Here is a 23,928-nt window from a genome sequence, read left to right as displayed (position 1 = left end):
CCAGGGCTATGATTGTTCTTCCTCTCTTTTTCTTCATCCCTCTAACAGTCAGTATAAGTCTTCATCAGTTCATGTCTGGACTATTCCAATAACCTGCACTCTAATCCTTCCTCCATTCAGCCTCTAAAGTGATTTTCCTAAAGTGCAGGTCTGACCATGTCACCTCTCTACTCAATAAACTGTAGTAGCTCCCTATTACCTCTGGAATCAAATAGAAAATACTGTTTAGAATTTAACCTTTCATAACCTATCCCCCTCCTAAGGTTTTAGTCTTTTTATAACTAACACTCTCTGATCCTGTGACTCTCCATTTCTCAGTTCTAGGCATTTTCTCTGATTATTCCCCATGCTCAGAATGCTCTTTCTCCTCTGCTCTACCTAGTAGCTGCCCTGACTTCTTTTTAAGTCCCAGATGAAATCTCATGTTCTATAAGAAGCCTTTCCTAAACACTCTTAATTCTAGTGTCTTCCCTCTGTTAATTATTTCCTATTTATCCTGAATGTAGTTTGCTTAGCATACATTTGTTTTCATGTTGTCTCCCCCATTGGATTGTAAGCCTCTTGAGGAGGGGTACTATCTTTTGCCTTTTTTTTTTTTTGTATTTCCATAACTTAGCATAGTGCCTGGAACATAGTAGATGCTTAATAAATGTTTAGTGATGGATTGAAATCTAGCCCTTGCCACTCCTATAGATGGGGATTCAAATATGATACCAGTCTGAAGAAACTGAAGCTACATAATCCCTAGGAGATAGAAGGAGGGAGGAAGGAAAAGCCAGATGTCAACCTCAGCCTGAGGGAGTACAGAGTTATCAGGAAGGAGACATACAACTATGAATTGGAAACTAGAATCAACTTTTGAAATTTCTTAGTTCAACCCTGTAATTTTACAAGTGAAATAACAGACATCCAGAAGAATTAAGTATCTTGTCCAGGTTCCCAGGGAAGAGGAGCCAGGATTGGAAACTAGGTCCTCTGCTCCTGGTCCACTCTGACCATCATCCTGTCATCTACTCTACCATCTCACCCTCTGGACCACCAGATCTTTGGAGATTATGCCCTGCCCTGCTCTTTGGAGCACCTGCCCCAGAGCTAAGCTGTCCTAATTAGAGTGAATATAGTAAACTCAACTCTAGCTCACTCTATCTATCCAGCCCCAGGTCGTGTTTCACATCCTATCAAGTCATTCATCTCACCCATCTTCCTGCCATCTACCTTGCTGCAACCCTCTTTATTTCTCCTCCCTCCACCTTCACAGTGCCCAATTTGCTATCTCTTATTCTAGGAATTCGAATCAAAATCATTTTTGTAGATCAGTCATTTTTCAGTCATGTGAAAATCTTCATGATCCCATTTGGGATTTTTTCAGCAAAGATACTGGAGCGGTTTGCCATTTCCTTCTCCAATTCATTTTACAGATATGGAAATTGAGGCAAAAAAAAAAAACTGAGGGCCACACAGGTAGTAAGTGCCTGAGGTGGGATTTAAACTCATATCTTCCTGACTCCAGGCTCAGCTCTCTATCAGCTGTGCCACCCAGTTGCCCAATCAATACTATCATTGATTCTGAAAAGGACTGATCAACAACCCTGTGGCTCCACTCACATTCTCTGTAACTTCTGAAACCAAAACATACTTCCCTGGTCACAACTCCCCTATATGTATTGTCTCTCTTTATTATAATATAAATTCTTTGGGGGCAGAGACTATCTCACTTTTTGAATATGTATCCCCAGAATTCAGCACAGTATTCGGTACTTAATGAATATTTTTCACTCATTCCCTCAATTTATTCATTCAAATCTGTTTTTATACCACATTATCTCATGGAGTTAAAAAGGTATCACAAACATATCTTCTTTCACAACATGACAAATATGGAAATACGTGTTACATGATAGCACATGTATAATCTGTATCAAATTTATTTGCCAGCTACAGGAGGAAAGAGAGGAGAGAGGGATAAAATTTGGATCACAAAATATCAAGAAACAAATGTTAAAAACTGTTTCTACATGTAACTGGGGGGAATGTCATAAAATATCACTGGAAGAAAATAAAAATAAAATGGCATCACACCTGCAAACCTAATCCTTTTGCTCTGTCTGGTGTCATAGAGCAGAATTTTAAAAAGTGAGGTTGTTATATTTCATAGGCTCACAGACTTAGAACTGGAAGAAATGTTAAGGTCACCAAAGCCCAGAATGTGAGAGTTAGAAGGGACCTTGGTAGCCATCTATCCTGACCTATAGATAAAAGTAATGCCCCCTGTGTCATACCCAGATTCTGCTTGAAGACCATTTTGGAGCAATAACCCACTATCTCAGTAGGATAACCTTTCCACTTCTGGACAGTTCTCAGCATTAGGCCGATCTCCCAGTATCTGTAGCTCCTGGTTTTGCTCAGAGGGGCCAAGGAGAATAAATTTTGTTCCTCCTATACATGACAGTCAACCACTTAAAGAGAGCTACTGCCTCTCCTTTGGGTCTTTTCTTCTCTAAACTAAGTCTGAGGTCACCTAGTGACTCGTTTTACAAATGAAGAACCTGAGATCCAGAGAGATTAAGTGGTTTAATCCAAGTCAGTAAATAGCAGAGTCCTCTGATGCCAAATCCAGCACTACTTCCATTTTGCCACACTATTCTCTGAATTCATTCAATCCAGGAAGGTAAGATTGAATGGCACTCCTGCTGTGACACTATCAACCAATCAATCAATCAACATTTATTAAGAGTCTACAATGTGGGGAGCACTTGGAGGCTCAGTGGATTGAGAGCCAGGTCTAGAAATGGGAGGTCATGAGTTAAAATATGATCTCAGACACTTCCTAGTTATGCAACCCTGGGCAAGTCATTTAATCCCCATTGCCCAGTCCTTACTACTTTTCTTCCTTAGAACAGATATTTAGTATAGATTCTAAAATAGGAAGGAAGGAAGGAAGGAAGGAAGGAAGGAAGGAAGGAAGGAAGGAAGGAAGGAAGGAAGGAAGGAAGGAAGGAAGGAAGGAAGGAAGGAAGGAAGGAAGGAAGGAAGGAAGGAAGGAAGGAAGGAAGGAAGGAAGGAAGGAAGGAAGGAAAGAAGAAAGAGAAATCTGTTCTTGGTCCCTGAATTTGTGGCCTGAGCTATAGGCAGTGTTTCCTAGTGGTTTAGGCCAGTGCTGTTCTTCCCAGTTCCCATAAGAAAAATATCAACTGTACAACTCACTAGGGCTTTTCCCCTTCCTTCCCAGACAAAGTCAGTTTCCAACTTACCAAATCAGTCCTGCCACCAGCATAAAGCCCTAAGCATAATCTATTGGGAAATATAACAGTAGCAGCAGCAGAAACCTTAATATTTACTGTGTTGGTCTTATTAAGCATTTATGTATTTATCATTTGTGTATGTTTTATCCTTATTCAGTAGAATGAAGGACCTACCTTAAGGACGGGGACTGTATTTGTTTTTGATGTTGTATCCCTAGAGCCTAGCATTTAATGTCTTGCACACAGCAAGTGCCTAATGAATGTTTGTTGAATTGAGATGAATACGTTCCAAATATCCCCTATTAGTCTATGATTTCTTAGAGGGCAGAGATAGCAGCTTTTTGATCTTTTCATCCCCTTTGCCTATCATGGTACATTCTAAATCACACAGCTTGATAATGACAAGAAGAAACTAAAACCCCCATATCCTACTAATTCCAAAGCCAGTACTGCACATCAAGGCCATGCCTGCCATATTATGAAAAAAGAGAGTGCCTTACCTGACTTCAGGACAAGGGTACCCTGGAGCACTGCTCAGTGGCTGTTGATACCCAAACTTCCGGGAAGGGATCTCCCCTTTCTCAAGTTCTTTTTCCCTCCAATAGTCACTGCAACCACTCATGTGGGAAGCTTCAGCATCATCCAAGTCCATCATTTGGCCTGACCCAAACTCCAAAGACTCACTGTTCATGTGTGATAAATCACAGAGGTCACCATCCCTGCCCTCAGCACTGTTCCCGCAGGCTAGGGTATCTGTCCTTTTCCAATGCTCTGGAGGCTCAGTCAAGCAAGTGTCCCCACTGCTAACCACATGTTCTCCGTCTAGGCTCCTATCCCCTTTGGCTCCATCTGAGGGGAAAAGCTGATCATCTGTAGACTCTTCTCTCAGTGGCTGCTCCCTGTTAGGCTGGAGTCCCAGGATCAGGCTGTGGGAGGCACTGCCTTCCACTGATGGTGATGTAGAGAGATTTTCATCATCCATGGTGGTGGTCAGCTCCACCAGCAACTCTACCCCAGCAGAGTCTGGGACTCAGTGTCACCTGAGTGGAGAAAGAAAGACAAAGGATCCATGTAAGAGAAGCTTAAACCCTGAGTTCCCTTCCCTCTCTAAGCTTCCAACTAATCTTACCAGTTAATACATCACAATTATCAGGCCCTATTTCATTCAAAGTTATGCAAACAGAATGACATAGATCTGGGCCCTGCCCTGAAGAAGGTCATTGCCTAAAATCCAGAATTTCTTTGGAATCCAAACAATGCCTTGATAATAAGAGTAGTTTGGGGTGTACCTGAAAACAGAAGGATGACAGGAAAGAGAACCCCAAAAGGACTCTTTTGTACACACACAGAATTCTCATTCTGACTTCAAGGTCTTTATTTGTATTATCCTCTTCTTCCCACCACCATCTATGTACTAGATATCCTTCAAAGCCACTTTTTCCATGAAGGAAGGAAGAAGAGCATTCCCAGCATGGAGGTCAGACAATAAAAATGCTCATAATTAGAAGTGGGAGGGTCTTATTTGAGGAACAACAAGAAGGCCAGCATCACTGGATGGCAGAGAATGTGTAGGGGAATAAAATATTAAAAGACTGAACAGGTCTCACAGAATCCTGGCATCAACATTTTATAGTTGAGGAAAGGAAGGAAGGGCATATTGTGACAAGCTTGGAACATGAAACAGGACTTTATATTTGATCCTGGAGGTGATAGTGATCCACTTGAGTTTATTGACTTGGGGGTGGGGTATGACATGGTCAGGCCTGGCCTTTATGAAGATTACTTTGTCAGATCAATGGAGGATGGACTTTATAGAGTGGAGAAGGACTTGTGGGAAGCAGACCAACTAATAAGCAATTGCAGTAGTCCAGGTGGGAAGTGATAAATGATCCCAAAAAGAACCCAAATCACTTCTGTTGGGCTGAGAAAGGTTTCTACTTCCATTTAAATGAGGCTGCATCTAAAGTTCTGGGAATCACAGTTCTTCAAACTATACTAGGGGTTCTTAACCTGGTTTTCAAAAAAAACTGTGTTAACTATTTTGTAATCCCCCATATTTTATTTTAGACAGATTTGAGAAGAGATCTATAAGCTTCAATGGAGTATTAATCAAGGTGATTGACACCAAGACACCAACAAGATGATTAAGAATGCCTGAATTAATCCTTCTAAAGAAACTCCAAATTGAGTTGCTAGAGTACAAGCAAGTTATAATACTTAAGCACTAGATTTGGAATCAGAAGAGGTTGTTTCAAATCTCATTTTTGCTACTCCCTCTTTGTGTGACCTTGTGCAAGTCATTTGCCTTTTTCTAGGCTTCAGTTTCTTCATCCATAAAATGAAGGTTTCTCAGCTCAATGAGCATTTTTTAAGCTCCTACCACATGCAAGATATTGTACTGGATGCTTGAGATTTGGAAACAAAACAAAAAAAGAATCTTTGTACTCAAGGCACAAAACATAATTTTAGGAAATAGAAAGCTTTTATTAAATGCCTACTATATGCCAAGCACTCTACTAAGAAGTGCTTTACAAATATTATCTCACTGGATCCTCACAACAACTCTGTGAGTTATTATCAATGTTTCACAGTTGAGGGAAATGATACAAAGAGAGGTTAATTGGCATAGCTAATGTCTAAGGTTGAATTTGAACTCAGGGCTTCTCAACTTCAGGTCCATTACTGTACCTAATTGCCACTAACAACTTGAGGGATCAGAAAAGGCTCTGCATAGAAAGTAGTATGGTTTTGGCCTGGAAAGAACTTAAGGATTCTAAGAGGTCATGAGAAACAAATGTATTCCAAGCATAAGGGTGACAGCCTATACAAGGGCCCCAAGATAGCAGACAGATTGTAGGGTTCAGGAAATAGGGCAGTTTGGCTGGAACAGAGAGTATGTGAAAATCAGTAATATGAAATAAATCTGGAAAGTTATTTGACTGGCACCACATTTTGATGGGTTTTAAATGGTAAAATGAGAGTTTTGTATTTAATTGTAGAGGCAATAGGGAGCAACTGAAAGTCCTTGAGCAAAAGATTATGAATGAGGATACATAAAATCTGTATGTTTGGCAGTTGTGTCCAAGATGGATTAGAGAAAGGAAAACTACAATGTATAATTATGAGTATATAGAATTAATCCAAATAAGAGGTGATAAGGACCCAGAACTGAGTAGTGACTATGTGAACAGAGAGAAAGGGATGTGAAAATGTTATGGATACAGAATTGACAAGACCTGGCAAGTGAATAGATCTAAGAGAGGATGAAGAAGAATCAAGAAGGGTCAAGAATCTTAAAGATGCTTTCTATCTCTAAATCTTATAATCTACAAAAGCTGTCCAATTTCCCCATCTGCTTCTTACTCAATTCCATACTGGAGATGGAAAACATTACTTCTTAGGCTGTTGCCAAATGGTAGACTAAGTAAAGATGGACTCTGTCTCTACTTACTCTACAACTCACACTTTCCCCATGAGTCAAAGAAGTATTTATTTAGTAACCTAGAATCTCCTTCTCTTCTCACTTCCAAAGGGCTGCTGGCTGTGTTCTAGAGTAAGAGTTTATGTGTATAATGATTATGTCAACCCAGCCTTTATTTTATTGGAGGAAGTGAACAATCAGAAAGAAGAGTAGTGATTGTAGTATAAACTACAAAAGAGGATAATGGATCTGTATAAAGCAAATACAGAATTGGCTGCTCTGGCCCCTGTGGGGAAGCCCAGCAGTGCAGAGAGCTGTCCGAGGTCCTGAACATAATCAGCAGAGACGGGCCCTATTTTTACTCCAGGGAGCTAAGCTTGCCCAAGTATTCATTTGAAAAAAGGTTCTCAGAAGTCTAGAATGGTGGTATTAAGCTCAAATCGAAGCAGGAGCCACTAAACCATATATATGAGTCCCTGCAGATTGCATATCTACTTAGGAGACCACATGTTAACATTATCTATGTTCTATTGTATTTTTATTTAATTTGTTAAATATCTCTTATGCTTTAATGTGGTTTGGGGAGTGTTACAAGCAGCAAAATGGCTGCATGTTTGATACCTCTACTCCAACACAAATCTTAGAGCCCTATAGTCTAGCCCCTCAAGGTCTTTTCTAAAGGAAATAATGATAGAAGGGAAGAACATCAGCCTCACCACTCCCAGTCCAAACTTCTCCAGCTCAAAACAAAACAAAACAAAACAAAAATTTCTTCTCTCATAAGTGCAGGGGGACCTTCCTGACATCTACCAGACCACTGGAAGGGACTTTTGGATTCAAGAATTACAGAATTTCATAGCTTGAAAAGATCTTAGATATCATCTAATCTAATCCAATATTCATTTTAAAGAGCAGCTGCACTAAGGGCCAGAGAGAAGAAACGACTTGCTCAAAGTTAAATGGCTAGTAAGTGGTTTCGGAACAAGCCCAATGATTTGTCCATATATGGGTATGATCACTCAGAACTGTGGGCCCAATCAAGACCTTAAGTTTGAATTTTATCTATGAATTTTACATGCAATTTGGTCCACAATAACTGGATGTACACACAAGATATCCCAGACAGCCTCTATCTGAGGTCACCTGAACAGAGGCTCAGGATACTCCCTACCCAGGGGCATACATACAAATTCATGGGTTATCAGACAATGAGAATAACTTACTCAGTGAGTCCTATGTGTTTATCTGGGAAAAGGGGCACTGGACTCCTCTCCACTTTCCTCCCCCCTCCCCCCAGCCCCAATTCCAATAAATTCAGTACAGAGATTTAAGAGAAGGGTTTTGCTCTTGGTAGTAACAGCTCTTGCTCCTGATGCTATGTTGGGTCAGGGCAGTGGGAGGGGCCAATTATTTTGGGACCAGATTTAGGTGTGACTATCCTTAAGGTACAAACTTGCAAACTTCTCCCAGCTGAGAGACAGCATTTAAAAATAGTCTCCAAGTCTACCTGGGGAAACTTTTCAGGGGCACTGCCTGAATTCAGCTGGAAAATATCTCTTCCCACCCTTGACACCATCTCCCTTGACTCCTCCTCCCCTACTAGAAAGAAGAGGGGAGGGAGAAGGGGACATGTCCCAATTCCTAGATGACGAATCAACAAAAGACAAGGGCATGGAAGAGATGATCTGTACAGTCATGACCAAAGATAAATTCAGAAGCATGTCTATAGAAGAGAAGTAGAGCAAAGGAAGGTTGATGCCTATAACTGGAGGAGACCCTACTCCCATTGCAATCTCAAGACCCATCCTGGCAAGAACTCTTCTGAGGGATATTTTTTAGAAGTCTCAATTTTAAATGAGTTTTCCAAGATTCACATGTTTCCTTCAAGGGCGGAAAAGAGAAACCAAGCCACAAGTGAGCCAGTGCTAGGAAGCAAATGTTACTCCTTTTACCCTTTTCCCTCAAATTTCATGGTATCAGAATTGAGTTACATAGTGATCTGGAAATGGGGTCAGAGTGTGGACTGGAAGACAGAAAGTAGTCCTGATATATGGTAGCTCCCACAATCTGATTAAACATTTTTCAAAATCCCTAAAGGAGTAGCTTCTATTCAATACAAAAACATGCTTCTCTAACCATAGCCTGTGTTTCTTATTCATGACCTACAAACAAGGGACCATACAGATCATGGGAGCAGCTAGAAGCTGTGGACCATTAAGTACAACCCCCTCACTTTGCAGAGGAAGAAATAATCTCAAAGAGGTTAAGTTACATATCCAGGATCACAAAGCTAATAAACCTCTGGGGCAGGACTTGAACCCAGGTCAGTACCTTATTATCCACTATACCATGTTGTGTGTGTGCCTGGGTGCCTCCTACCCACTATAGCCTTTGAATATGGACAATGATCACATAAAAGCAGCTAATATTCCCAAGTATCCAATTCATCGAGCTGCACTACACACAAGTAGAGACCTTGACTCAAGTTAGGAAGTCTGGATTCCCATCCTCTCATTTCCAGTGACTTGCTCTGTGATTTCAGGAAAATAACTGACAACTGGTAATCTGCTCTTTAAAAAGAAATCTGATTCCATAAGGATACAGTGAGGATTGATTGACAAGGGAGGACACCATTCCCAGAGTTAAAGAAATCATCAAATGATTTCACAGCCTCCTCAATATTCTCTATCCATAGTATTCTATGCCTCATTTCTGTACCCCTAAACAGGCTATTTCCCTCCTCCCAGCTCCAGAATGTTCTCACTCCTCATCTCTGATTCTGGGAATTTGGATCTCCCTATGAGGCTAAGGTAAAGAAGTACCTCTTACCCTCTTACACAAAACCTTCTCTGATGCCACCCATTTGTGAAAGTCTTTCCCCCAAGAAAATTACACTGTATTTACTGTGTGAAAATTTTGTGATTACTTATCTGTGTGTATGTTGTACACACACACACACCTCCCCAAGAATGTAAGTTCCCCAAGGGTAGAGATTGCTTCATTTTTGTCTTGGTATCAGCACTCAGGATAGTACCTGGCACATATAGGCATGTCATAAATTCCTGTGGAATTAAATTAAATGTCAGAGTTGGAAGCAACTTTAGAAAGTATTAAGCCCAACTCTCCCACTTTGTGGATGAAGAAACTGAGACCCAAAGAGAAAAAGAACCTTGCCTCCTATCACAGAACCCATAAGTGGTACAATAGAGATAGCCTCAGGTCTCTTGACTCTCTATCTTGTATCCTCCATGTTTTCTTTCTACTTAGCTTGAGGAAGAATAGAAGTTACTTGAGATCCAAAAGAAGTTGCAAAGTTTGAGCAATGTCCACAGCTGTGTCTCTCCTACTGCTCTGCTCCTCTCTCAAGATCTCAGAGAGTACTGCAGCTGTCCAAGGCTAGTTTCCAACCCTGGCTCCCCCAGTCACTTCCTCTCTACCCACAGAGTGGGAGGCCAAGGCAGCTGGCACCAGGAAGCTGAGCTTCTGCCAAAGCATAGGCAGCAGAGGCCATGTCCCTAGACTCTGGGCCATCATAGAGGGGCAACTCTAGGCTGGGGGGAGAAGGGAGAAGGAGATACACCCAAGGTCAGATGGCTCAGGACAAGGGTTTAGAGTCTAGCCAAGTAGCCTTTCAGGAACAGAGAAAAGGGAGCAGCATGAGTTCAACCCTGGAGAACAAGGAACAAAGAGAGGGGAAAGAGGAAAAACAAAGGACTAAAAAGACACCTCTCAACCAAGAGCCACAAATCCAAGAATGATTCCCTTAGAGCTCTCCCCACCTTAGCTCTTTCCTGCCCATCAGGAAACAGACACAAAAGGAAACCCAGAGACAGATGGTGTACTGAAAACTATCCAGAACAATGTGACCTTAGGCAAGTCACTTACTGTTATAGAGACTTATCTGAATAATGTGAAAAATAATTCTAGATTCTAAGGATCTAATGAAAAAAATCAATGTAAAAGTACATTATAAACTTCATTTTTTAAGCTAGAGAAAATGTAATGGGAGTGAGGAAAGAGGAAGGCATCCCCAGAGAGTGCCTGTTCAGTGCCCTGGGGTGTTTTTGGCCTTGGCACCAGTAACCTCTGGCCAGGGTCCAAGAAGGAGGTTCAGCCTGTGAATCAGTGTATAATACTCCCTCTCCTTAGCCTCCTCACTCTTTATTCCTTCCCCTCTCCCATCCAAAACAAGCCAAGAGCCTCAGGGAGTAGTCACAGCTGGCCTGCCCCTGTGCCATTTCTCTGCCCAATGCTAGTAAATGAGGGGTGAGAGAGGAAAGCTTCAACAGGCTCCCAGACTGGGAGCTATGCCATTACCCCTTACCCCCATCCTCCTGCCTTTGCTTAGGACTAAAAGCTGCTTCTGCCTCTCCCACCCCAATACCAATCTCTTCCTCCCCCATCCTTGAAAAAAAAAGCCTCCTTTTCCCCTGTATTTCTCTTTGTATCTCTCCATGGGGACACACAATGCTTTCTTGGTTTTTATTGATTGACCTAAAGTTAGTCTGTCTCCAAAGGAACCAGGAGACTGGCCTCTGAGTTCTCTTCTAGCAAGGAATCCAGGATCTAGTTAGGAGAGGAAGAAGAAAAGAAGGAGGAGGAAGGAGATAGGGAGGAGAGGAGGGAAGGGAAGGGGGTAGAGATAAGAGAGGTGGGGAGGAAGAGGAGAAGGAAGAAGACAAACAAGAAGATAAGAACTACCTCATTAAGATGAAACTTAGTCTAGGATGCTGGAAAGAAGGTGACAGCAGGAAAGGAAGGCAATCAGGGAGCAGTATTGGTGGGAACGATAGTTAGGAGCTGGCATCATGCAGGCAGTTTTCCATCATACTTCTGGGAGAGAGTGGGGAGTCATATAGGACTAGAATGCTCCTGTGTCTTCTCTCAAGGGAAGAGATAGACCAAGACCCTGCAGTTCTGGCCTCCAGCCTTCCCCTCAGAATGGACTCATCATTCCATATGGGTTGGGAGGTAAATGCTTAGGGTAGGCAATGGCTTCTCTGATAAGAGGTCTTAACAGTATAATTTTGGGATGGTTAATTGTGGAACAAGATCCTGTTAGTCAGTGCAAATTATGGGTTATTAATGGAATGTGCTTTAATTGGTCTAACACTGATGCTCAATGAACTCATTGCTTCCCCTACTTCCATTGGCTAAAGCTTTGGGCCAAGTCAACTTCCATCTCTCTCCCCCAGCTTCTGGTCACTGTCCTTGGGTGCTGAGCACTAGAGGACCAAAGGGAGGTGAGGATTCTAAGGAAATATTCCCTTCTTCTTTTCCCTCTTTGGTTTTTTTTCCCCCCAAAGGCCATATATGAATATTTTATATAATCAGCATATACCCTCCTTTCTCAGGCAATTTGCTGACTAAAATTCTCAAGGGTTTCCCTCAAAGGTTATAATTTCTTGCCATCTCCCATGAATCTCCTCTCATTGACACAGAGACAACCTTTTTTCCCCAGATAATTCAGGGAACTCTCACTTGCTTAGCCTTTACATAAATTTGCTGACTTCAAGATTTCCCAACTTCAAATGCAGTTGTCTTTCAGTTATCCAAGTTAATCCAAACTGCCAAATAATCCTCAAATCATTTTTATTAAGCTATCCAATGTGCCATATGCCTATTTTAGCAGCTGATTTACATACACAGTAAACCTTCTTATCTTACAGAGTCAGGAACTGAATCCCACTATTCTGGTTACTATAGAAATCTAATATATAACATGTATGGATTATAAATTTTCCAAGAATTAGAACAGAATAAAATAAAGTACACTTAACATAAAACTCCACTAAATCCTACTCTGATGCCTCACCATAGCATGAAAGTGACTCAGGATTCTTAAAGGCTATTTTTATAATAATAAATCAACAAGCATTTAATAATGACCTACTATTAGCTAAGCACTGTCCTAGGTGTGAAGGATAAGATAAAAATACAAACATTTCTGCTCTCAGATGAGGAGACAACCCATACTCAAATAAGCATATCCAAAGTAATACAAGTAATTTTGAGAAAGGCCCTGGAATATGGCCAACTCAGGAAAAGTTTCCTCTCTAGGAGATGGTTTTTGAGATGAACTTTGAAGGAAAAAAGAGATTCTGACAGTTGGAGGTGTGCCATTACTGCTCTCTGCTGTGCAAGGCTCCACAGAGTGATCTGAAGAGAAATACAGAAGGGAAGACGGAAGACTATTTTTTTTAGGGGCAAGGGCTGCTATTAGGAGTATAAGAGACAGGAAGAGCTTTTAGTCCTGAGCAAAGACAGGATAAGGTAAAAAAGAGGAAGTACATTCTAGGCATAGGGGATAGCCTGGGGAAAGACCTGAAGATGAGAGATGAAATTTTGCTGTTCATTTGTACAGTCATGTTGTAAAAATGGAGATTTGAACCCCAGACTTCAATCCCCAGAAGTCCTTGGTACTTCCCAGAATTCCCCATAATCTCGCCTGAGTCTCCACCTGGGCGAGATCACAATTGGTATTTAACAGACTCTCTGCCTCCCAAGAGCCTCTCTTCCTCTACTCAGAGATTGCAACACATAGTAAGTAGGCTGTGAATGGGCTAATCAGCCCTAGATACATGGTTTATTATTTGGTATCCTTGATTTCTAATAATCTTTAATAAACCTCATAAAATATAATACTTTTATTACTAGAAACTAATTTAAATTTTAACAATGTTCAACCCTTTATGATCCCATGGACTATATAGTATGCCAGGCTCTTCTATCTTCCACTATCTTCTGAAGATTGCCTAAGTTCATATTCATTGCTTCCATGTCACTATCTATCCATCTCTTCCTTTGTCATCTTCTTTCCATTTGCCTTCAATCTTTCCCCAAATCAAAGTCTTTTCCAGTGAGCTGAATCTTGAAGGAGGTCAGACGGTGGTGAAGAGAGAGTGCATTCCAATGTCTTCTTATTACATGACCAAAGAATTTAAGACGACTATGCCATCTAAGATGAAATACACATGAGGGGATGGAAGAAAGCAGTTTAGCTGGACCAAAGAGTATTGAAAGAGTAATAATGTGAACTAAACCTGGAAAGATTAGAGTTGAGTCCTGAAGGGTGTAAACAAACACCAAAGCAATTTGTGGCAGTAGACTGCAACTTATCTAAGTCTTAGCAAAATGAAAAGGTTTTAAGCATGGTCTGGTGCTAGCCTGTGTATGTCTGCAGTTCAAGTACAAATTCAGAGAAGCTTTCACTGTTGACCAAAGGGTAATGTATAATTCAGCTTCAAATACTCTCAAAATTTGATAGCTAATTTCCATTCGTGGAGGAAGTATTCTTGGACCCAATAAAATAGGGATCCTTAAAGCAGATGATGACTAAATCTTTCTTTGGTGATTCTGAAGGCACTTTCAGGATCTCATAATGTTTCAGGGTCACCACTGTGAGGAAGGTCAGAATTCATCCAGCACAACCTCCATTCTTCAAGAGCAGAGACTGGGGGTGAGATGGGGGGGGGGTTCATAGACTTAATTATGTACAATCTCTTGCATATACCTAGTGTTTGCTGATTTAAAGTAAATCCAATTGGCTTGTAACCATTAGAAAGTAAAAGAGGCAATCATCAGGAGTCAACATAAGAAGAGTTATCCAGTCAACAAGCATTTGCTAATCAATTTCATAATTAATTAACTAATTGGCCAAGCACAGTGAGAAGTGATGAATATTCAAAGAAACAAAGACACCAATCCTGACCTCAAGGAGCTCACATTGTAATAGAGGCAACAGCATACCAAGGAACTATGTACCTACAAAATATATACTGAGTTAATAGAAGTAATTTCAGAGTTCAGGCATGGGGTGGAAGGAGGGAGGAAGTGAGGAAAGAGTGCAAAGGGGAAAGGAGGACACCTATTGCAGGAGGTGGGATTTGAGTTGTGTTGAAGGAGACCAGGGAAGGCAGAAGGTGGTTAGGAGGGAAAGAATTCCAGGCATGGGAGACAGCCAGGACAAAAGCATGCCATTACCAAAATAAACATCCAAATAGCAAGAAGCCCAGTATGGCTGCATTGCATAGTGAGTGGAGGACAGTCAAGACTAGAAAAGTAGGACAAGTTCAGGTAATAAATGGTTTTCAATGCCAAACAGAAGATTTCATATTTGTCATTTCAAATTAACTGCATTTCCTTTTTGATTAGATAAATCAGAGGCCTTCCATAGATGTAGTCTGTCTAGTTAGCAACAAGCATGGGGCAAAGTTCCTCTTGATAGCCTGATAGCACAGTTGGGTGGGCTTGTAACTAACTTCTTGAACTGTCTTCAAAAGTGTAGATTAATAGATGAATGTCAATCCGGAGGGCGTTCTCTGGTGATGGCTACAGGGATGGGTCCTCAGGCCTGTCCTAGTCAACATTTTAATAAATTACTCCAGTGTGTAGCATCATGTCTAGCATGTAGTAAGAACTTAATAAATGCTGATTGATTGATTGATTGGCTTGAATGAAAATTTGATAGCATACTTGTCAGATTCATAGGTTACACAAAGTTGGGAGAGATAAATAATACATTGGATGACAGAATCTAGTTTCAGATGGATAGAAGATAGGGTAAATGGGAAGTAAAATTTAGAAAAGCAAATGTGAAGTTTGCTATTTAGGTTAAAAGAAAACACAAGATGTTATAGAAAACCTATAACGTAGGCAATTCATACATATATATGTGTGTGTGTGAGTCTATTTAATTTTTAAACATATTGTTGTCATCTCTTTTTTTCCTGGAGTGAAAAATGAGTCCATAGTGTGATGTGACTGCTAAAAAACAAAACAAAACTCTAATGGGATTTTTGGATACACTAATGAAAATATAACATCTAGAGGAAGGGAGATTCCTAGCTGGAATATGTGCCTGAGATTGCTATTTTAGATAGATTTTGAGAAGCCAGAGAATGCTGGGAAGATGACTAGGGATGCAGAAGTGTATAGAAACAATGTCATGTGATGATGGTTGAGGACAATGTAAAAAACAAGGCATATTTAGCCTAGAGAAAAGATTTAGAAAGGACATATGAAGGGCTGTCATGTGGAAGGGAAATTAATCTTTTTTCTATGTTAATCAAAAGGGTAAAAATTAGGACCAATGGGTGGGAATTACAGGAAGGCAAATTCCAGCTCAAAATAAAGAATTTAGAGTTGTCCAAAAGGCTGTTGTCTGAGTTGTGATCTCAATGTTACTGAAGGTGTTCAAATGGAAGCCAGATTAACCTGTCACAAATGCTGCTGAGAATATGAGAAGAGGACAAGGTAACCTCTAAGGTCCTTTCCAGCTCTAAAAGTCTATAATCCTAGCAGAGTTGCAGCTGATGGCAATGATGGATGAGAGAGTTCAGTATAGTTTGTTTGTTGTTGTTATTATTGCTGTTCAGTGTTTTTTCAGTTGTGACTGACTCTTCATGAACCCATTTGGGGTTTTCTTAGTAGAGATACTGAAGTGCTTTGCCATTTTCATCTCCAGCTCATTTTACAGATGAGGAAACTAAGACAAACAGGGTTAAGTGGCTTGGCCAGGGTCACACAGCTAGTGTCTGAGGTTAGATTTGAACTCAAGACTTCCTGACTCTAGGACTGACACTGTCCACTGCACCATCTACCTGCTATTATGATCTGGTTTAGTTTAGTGTAACAATGAAAAAAATTTACATTTATCAAAAGGACAAACTATCATAGTAGATTGTCCCCAGATCTCTCCAGTCCAATGATGTCTCTAATGGGAGTTTAAAGGAATGGTTCAAGAGAGGATATAGCCATCCTCACTGACACCATGCTCATAGGAGCTAGGGACAAAGCCCATGAATAATTAATAAATCCATCAATGTCATATCTATAATGGAACATCTGAAACCCTGGACCTATTTTAATTTCAAGCCAATATCACCACTTGGGGTATTGAACTCCAAAAATATATTTCCTGCTGGGCAAAGGATTTCCTTTAATTTATCCTAGAGTTTCTGTCCCCAGGCTCCAAAAGAGTCCTTTTTCCTATCCTCCATGTTTTGGAGAACCAAGTTGTAGTCCCATTCTTACCCCACCTACATCATGAATTTAAAAGCTCTTCTACCTCCCCTCTGGGTCTGCATCTTGGAACATAGACAGTTAGAGCTGGCAAGGGGCCTTAGAATTCATCTGGCCCAATTCCCTCATATTACAGATGTGAAAGAAATAGAACCCAGAGAGGAGAAATCCTTTTTCCAAGGTTATAGCCTTCAGTCTTTTTAGCTTCTGCTCAAATGGATGCTCTGGGTCATTCTACTTGCCGAGAAAAGTCCTTCTTCTGGGTTGCTCAGTGGAGCCCAGAGGAACAAGGTCAGCCTTTATTTACATAGGCAGAATCAGCAGATGCCCAAGTAACATAATTTTTAATCTACAAAGGGACAGCTCCCCAACTGATACCTGAAATTCAAACATTAGAAACTTATTTCTTTGAACCTCATTTTATGGCCAGCTCTCGCCATTACCCTCCTACCCCCATTATGCAATAATCTTTCAATTCAATTCAACAAATACTTATGAGATGTCAGACAATGTTATACAAAGACCCAAAGATAGGAAGACAAAAACAAAAAAAATTTCTCCTGCCCACAAGAAGATTACATTCCACTCAGAGGTGGGGTATGTACACAGATAAGTAAATACAACATTTTTAAAAGGCATTATCAAGGACTGGGAGCACTGATAACTGGGAGAAATTGGAAGAGAATTCAACTGAGCTGTGAAAGAAGCTAGGAATTCCAAAAGGTGGAAGTGAAGAAGAGCATTCCAGACACAGGAGATACAAAGGCAAAAAGACAATAAATGAATGGAATGGCATGGCATTTACAAAGAAGCAGCAAGGAAGCCAATATGGCTAAACTATAGAGTACATGAGAAGGAAATGTGTGTAATCAATTTGAAAAGATATACATACTGGAATCAAACTGTGACAGGCATTAAATGTCAAACAGGAATTTGTATTTTCCCCCTAGGAATAATAGGGAGCTATAGAAGTTTCTTGAACTAGGAAATAACACAGCCAAACCTCTGTTTTAGGAATATGGATTGAGAATGTATGTGGAGGATGAATCAGAGAGAGAAGCAGCTGGATGTATCAGACCAATTAGGAAGCTATTACACTAATCCAGGAGAAAAGTGACCTGAACTAGGAAGGTGCCGATATAAGTGGAGAAAAGGGGAACAATGATATAAGTGGAGAAAAGGGGAACAATGAAAGAATTGTGGTGAGGTAGACTACTTGAAAATGAAGGTATATCTCTCTGGGAGATCTAGCATATTTAGGAGGCTGCATGAGGGTACCAAGTACCTGGAATGTTGAAGATACTACCCAAAACAAAGCCTGAACATTTTGTTGAGGGCCAGTATGGCAAAGGACCCAAGAGGAATAGAAAGGTAAGCCAGGCTGAAGTGAAAGGCCCTAATAAGACTAGAGGGAATTTTATTATCCTTTCCTCAATGCTAGAACTAAGATAGTTCTAAGGGGCAAACATTTGAGGGGAAAAACCAGATTTCCCTGAGGGAACAGCTCATGGGAAGGGATCTCTCAGAGGGCAGTCTCAAGAATCTCAATATCAAGAAAGCAACAAACAAAAATTCCTTGGGACACAGGGAGGGAATAACAGAATGAGTGTCTGTACTGCATAAGAAGCTGGGCTAAATATGGGCTCCCAAAACATAAGACACCACTCACAACAGTTTCCTGGAAAAGGCCATCTGGAGATGTGTCTCGAGCGTCGTCTGCCACTTGGAGGAAGAGTGTCTCAGAAAACCCCATTCTGGCAAGGAACTCCGAAGGAGATATTCTGGGAAGGGGAGACAGAGAAGACTGGAAACCCAAATACAGGGGCCCTTCTCTGGTGAAGTCACTGCCTGGTACAACAGAAATGCTTGGTTGACTGACTAAATTGCCTGGCAATCCTGGGCCCATCACTTGGCCTCCCCTTCCTCAGTTGCCCTAGGATTCTCCAGACAGAATCATAGACATCCTCTTCTTCCATATTCCCAGAGAAGGAGAAGCCCCAGGCTCCCTTCCCTCATTATCTGTTCTTATTCCCCATTCTTCATAGGCTGCAGTCCATCCCTCTGTCTAACCCCATTGCCTCTCCTTATACCAAATGCATTTTTTTAGACTTACACATAAACCATTTAATGTCCTCAGTTTCCTCATTTGTAAAATGATTGGGTTGAACTAGATAATGTCTAAGGTCCCCTCCAGTTCTTAAACCTGTATTTCTAAAGACATTTTCCCATCAAGAGTAATGGCCATAGAAGCCAAGGTAAGACAGATAGACATAGACAGAAGCAGATACAATGACAGAAACATTCTGAGAAAGACAGAGACAGGGAGAGATATGCACAGAGAAAAAGAGAGACAGAAAGAAAAGTAGAGAGGGAGACAGAAAAACAAAGGGACCTTCTCTAAAGACTGACCAGAGCCCCATGGCCCATGTTGGCGAACTTTTGGCTACTTCCTTCCCCTTTCAATCATGCCTGAGGATATTTCTCACATGAACCACCCCTTTGCCCAGTAGCCCAATGGGAGTGCTTCCTCCCTTCTCTGCCTGGGGTAAGGAGTGGTGGTGGAGGGGCTCACAGGCAGCCTAAGGGTTGAAGTTTGGGCACTTGGTCTCTAAAAGGTTCACCATCACTGCCCTGGGCCATATTACCTGTGGGACTGTAATGTCCTGGGGCAGCTGGAAGAGGATCAGGGGATCATAAGCAGAAAGGCCAAGAAGGACTGGAGGATCAAACATCTGTCAGAATGACCTCATCTACTAGACTAGAACAACCAGAGTCAAGCCAGGGATTAAGCCCCCTCATTCATGAGGAATTCATTTCCTCTATTAAATGAGTCTTTTTAGAATTCCCTCCTTTCGTGCATCCTAGAGGACTCTGGGAAAAGATGGCTTATGTCCTGATCCCTTGGCAGTAATAGTGGTCTGGTTCCACCTTCCTCTTCTGGTAAGCAACAAAACCAACCTGTTATTACCTTTTTTTTTTTGGTGATTAGATTCCCCATTCTCAATCCCACCTCCATTCTGGTGCTTCTTGGCTCACCAGAGGATCAAAACCTGAATTTAGCCTAAGACTTCAGGGGACTTTCTGGATCCAGATTGAGTGGCAGGGGAGTACACATAGTTCAAGGAGGAGGATGGGACATGGGTGATGAGTCAAGTTTAAACATGGGGATGCTGAGGTCCCCAGTATCCCCAGGGGCCAAACTCTTCCATTCTTCTAAAAATCTGCAAGACTTGATTCCCAAAGTGCCAAATTAGTCAGTACATCACATCATCTAATGCCACCAAGACAAAGGAAGAAACTGTCAGGTTTGGGGGTTTGTTTGGGAGGCAGGGACCAGTAGAGGCAGTGAAGAAGAGAGCAATGAGGAGGGAAGAGAAATACAATCTCAGAGATGAAACTTCTCCTCTTAACAATGGCCACAGTAGCACCCTTAGCCCTGTCCTAGACATGTCTTTAACAGAGGACTCTCCATTAATACTTTTTTGGCCTCCAAGGTCTCAAGCCCACAGTTCAGCTTGTTGACTGCCACCATTACCCTCAATGGCCCCAGCCAGATTCTAGCTTATCTCAGACCTCCTCACTCCCACTTCCCAGAAATCTTACCAAATAGGCCCAGTCCTGATTTACACCCGCCCCTGTAAAGATCTTCTCATTGAAACTCTTTCATCCTGATAGATTTCTGATTTCTCTGCCAAGTCAATCTCCTGCAATAGGGCCCCGGTCAAAACAAAGGGAGAGGGACAGGAGTACATAGGATCCTTAAAAAGACAAGATACTCCCCAAAACACAAACACAAATTTCTTCTCAGCCTTCATATTAGCTGAAAGTTCCTTCGTCTCCAAGTCTGGGCAGAGGAGTGGAGATGGAGAGAGGAGAATAGCAGATCAGGTACACTCTGGCCAGACCAGAAGACAGAGAGAACAAGAGGAGACCAGCTGTGGACTCAGCCAGAGAATCAGTTCCCAGGACAGAGCTACATCTGGAACCTTAAGCCCCCAATTCAGGCTGCCTCTTCTGTCCAACCCCACAAACCCTCTCCCTCTGCTAGTTTACTTGGCCATTACATGTATCCAGTACCTGCCACACCCCCGCCAGTGCCATTCCTTAATCAGCCAAAGCCTGAGGTGAGGTAGCCAGGCCTGGGCCATGAAAGTTAAGGAATAGAAAACAGAAATAAATTGTAAAAAGCAGCTTCAAAGGTGAAGAACATCCTGGTCAGAAAGCCACCCCAACCCGATGCACCCCAGCAGCCTTCCCAACAACCAAAGAACCCCTATACCTCTGGTGGCCAAACTGTCTTGGTCTCCCCACCCTCCTCCTCCTGAACCAGTTTTTACAAAACCAAGAAAGCATATTGAACAGAAGCTGAGATCAATGCTGAAGGAACAATTCAGTTAAGCTCAAGGTAATGAAAATCTCCCTAGACCAAGCTTTGTGGGGTTTTATTGTTTTATGGAGAGATGAACAAATATGTCACCTCACCCAGACAAAAAGACCTGGGGGTGGGGTAGGTGGGGATGGGGGGCGGGTACAGAACATCGCTCCCTAGCAGAGCCCATCTCCAGTCCAGATGCATTCCTATCACTCCGGCTTCCCCGTACCATCTCCATGACAACCGTGTCATTGGGATGCTATAGCCACAGCCGGATTGATCTCTAAATGTAGCTTTGTTATCAGACAGTCCTGGGTAAAATGTCCTGATCTCAATAGGACCAACCCCAAGAGGACAGACGGTCCCCAAGTCCATCCCAGGCTAGATGATCTCGCTCACGGCTACTTCATCAGTCCATCGATCTCCAGTGGGTAGTGGCTATCCAGAAGGATCTCTGTTTAGCCCAGCCCTGGTTCTGTATGCCCCCTCCCCAGGCCAAGGGGGGCGGGGACCACAGCTCTTGGGGCACTCAGGCTACCTTAGCTGTCCCGACCCAGGCACGAAGGGACACATATAGACTCCCATCAACTTGGCCCCCTCCATCCACCAAACCATAAGAGTGCCTGGAGCCACCCACCAAGTCTCCTGGGCAGGGGGAGAGCCCAGCACTGTCTCTCACTCACCAGAGTCCCAGACTCTCCTTCCAATGCTGCCGGAGCTCAGATGGCCTCCTCATCGAGGAGCCATGCGGAAGCAGCAGCAGCAGCAGCCCCGCCCGTGCCTGGGGGGCTCAGCCCCTTCGCTCTGGCACCCAGCCCCTCCACTCCCCCTGCTTCTTTCTTCTCCTCGGATGCTCAGCTCTCCTCAGCACTTCCCTCAGGTGTCAGGAGATTGCTCTAGATCGAGGATACAGAACGAGAGACAGGAGAAAGGGGAGGGGGGATTGGGAAAGGGAGTGGGGGGAGGGAACCGAGGAGTCGGGGAGGGAAGGGGAGAGGAGGAGAGTGGAGAAGGCGAGGAGGGAGGGGGAAAGGGAGGAAGACTGCAGTCGGTGGAAGGGTGGGAAGGCAGCGGTCGGTCGGTGGGTCCGTCGGGCGGGTGGTCTGTCTGTCTGTAGCCGGAACCCTGCACAGAAGTAGGCAGGGAGCTGGGGCGCCAAGCCCGTTGGCTCGCCTTCTGCCAGGAGGCTCCACGAAGTGTATGCAAAGTGCTCAGAGCATCGGCACCTTCTCTGGGTGCCCAGGTCAGAGCTAGGGGCCGCCCAGCCAATCCGAGCACTAGAGCAAAGCTGAGAGAAAGGAGGAGGAAGGGCTGCCTAGCCCTTTTTAAGAAAATGAATGAGGGAGGAGGGAGAGGGGAGGCGGGAAGCATGAGAAAATTCTCCACAAGAGGGAGGGCTGATTGGGGGCTCCCGGCGCAAGACCCCCACTCCCTCCAGGACCAGCCACGCTGCGGGAACTACGAGAAGGGCAGTCGTGGGTACCTGGTCTGAAGAAGACCTATAAGCTCTCTCCTTCCTTTCTCTCCCTTCCCGGGGGAGCCCGGAAAGGAGGGCGTGGAGGGAGACCGAGACACAGGAGGAGACAGACCCAGAGAGACCTAAAGCAAGGAGAGAGGGGCAGGCAGTAGCAGAGAAGAGGAGACTAGCGATAGAAAGGCAGAGATCCAGAGTGGAAGAGAGTCAGGCACAATCATAGACAAAGACTCAGTGAGGGAGACTGAGGAAGACTCCTGACAGGGATGTAAAGAGAGTTGGGAAGGTACCAGAGGTACAAGGGTGAAAACAGATGGAAAGAGATGAGCAAAGAAGCATCATCTAAATGAGTATAGATAGAAAGACAGCAAAAAAAATTATCATTTTTGAAAGAAATATGAACAGAGGAATTGAGAAGTCAAAGAGAGAAGAGGAATTATCTCTGAACTATGAAATCTATTCCAGAAGCCCCCAATAATTTTTTAGGAATAGGCCTACCCAAAACCAAGTTCGACTGAGCAGTCTACCATCCAGTCTGGCCATGGGGTAGTCACAAAGACCCCCACACTTATGCACTGAAGCCTGCTGCAATAACTAACCCAGAGTTGCCATTCATTGTACAATATCTGTCATGGTGGGGGCAGCTGGGAGACTCAGTGTATTGAGAGCCAGGCCTAGAGATGGGTAGCCCTGGGTTCAAATCTGGCCTCAGACACTTTGCTCAGACCCAGAGCAAGTTACTTAACCCCCAATGCCTAGCCCTTCTGCAGTGGATCTCCAATAAATAGTATTGATTTTAAGAGGAAAGGGAAGGGTTTAATAAGAGAGGGGAAGGAGAGGAAGTGGGGCTAAGACCTCCTATGTAACTCAGGGGAGTCATGAGCTGACTATGACCTTGAACTGCCCTATACAGGACATATGAAGGAAGTGACAGGTGAAGCATAGCCTCTGGAGTCCCATCCTCCCAGTCCCTAACGGATGAGACCGAAAGACACAGGTTGTTACCTAGACCCAACCCAGTAACAGTCAGAGCCTGAGGAATAAAGTTTAAGCACTAAATGGGTAAAGATAATGTATGTAAAAATGCTTGCCACTATAATATACTATATAAATGCCAGATATTAGTCATCATTAATATTGTTATTTTTCCTGTCCTTGAATGTCAAGAAACTGAAAACTATCTCCAAAGAGAGCTGAAGAATATCCTGGCCAAAGATCTTCTTTTTTAAATAAGGAGAATGTGCTTTTTATTAAGGAGAATACAAAATTCACTTTGGTGAGTGAAGGAAAGGAGCCATACATAAACTTGCAGTCTGGAAGACCTATATTCAAATCCCATCTCAGACATTAATTAATTGTGACCCTGGACAAATCACTTTACCACTTTAGGCCTCCA

At 42.8% G+C, this 23,928-nt stretch overlaps 1 protein-coding gene across 2 annotated transcripts in view; it reads right to left on the bottom strand.

Moving 5' to 3' along the window:
* Positions 1-22,752, bottom strand: part of PSD2 (pleckstrin and Sec7 domain containing 2) — a 76,922-nt gene extending 54,170 nt beyond the window's left edge. The window contains exons 1-3 of one of the 2 annotated variants that reach the window (XM_001376699.4): positions 21,742-22,712; positions 18,356-18,467; positions 3,743-4,282 (exon numbers count right to left, since the gene is read on the bottom strand). In XM_001376699.4, coding sequence (XP_001376736.1) covers positions 3,743-4,224 — 482 coding nt within the window. In that variant the 5' untranslated portion in view covers positions 4,225-4,282; positions 18,356-18,467; positions 21,742-22,712. Of the gene's footprint in view, positions 1-3,742; positions 4,283-18,355; positions 18,468-21,741 lie in introns of both variants that reach the window. The other variant, XM_056811392.1, reaches the window with a different exon arrangement.
* Positions 22,753-23,928: the final 1,176 nt, after the last annotated feature.

The sequence above is a fragment of the Monodelphis domestica genome, chromosome 1 (genome assembly GCF_027887165.1).
Source record: "Monodelphis domestica isolate mMonDom1 chromosome 1, mMonDom1.pri, whole genome shotgun sequence".
NCBI classification, from domain to species: Eukaryota; Metazoa; Chordata; class Mammalia; order Didelphimorphia; family Didelphidae; genus Monodelphis; species Monodelphis domestica.
This window is presented reverse-complemented; position numbering and strand designations above follow the sequence as displayed.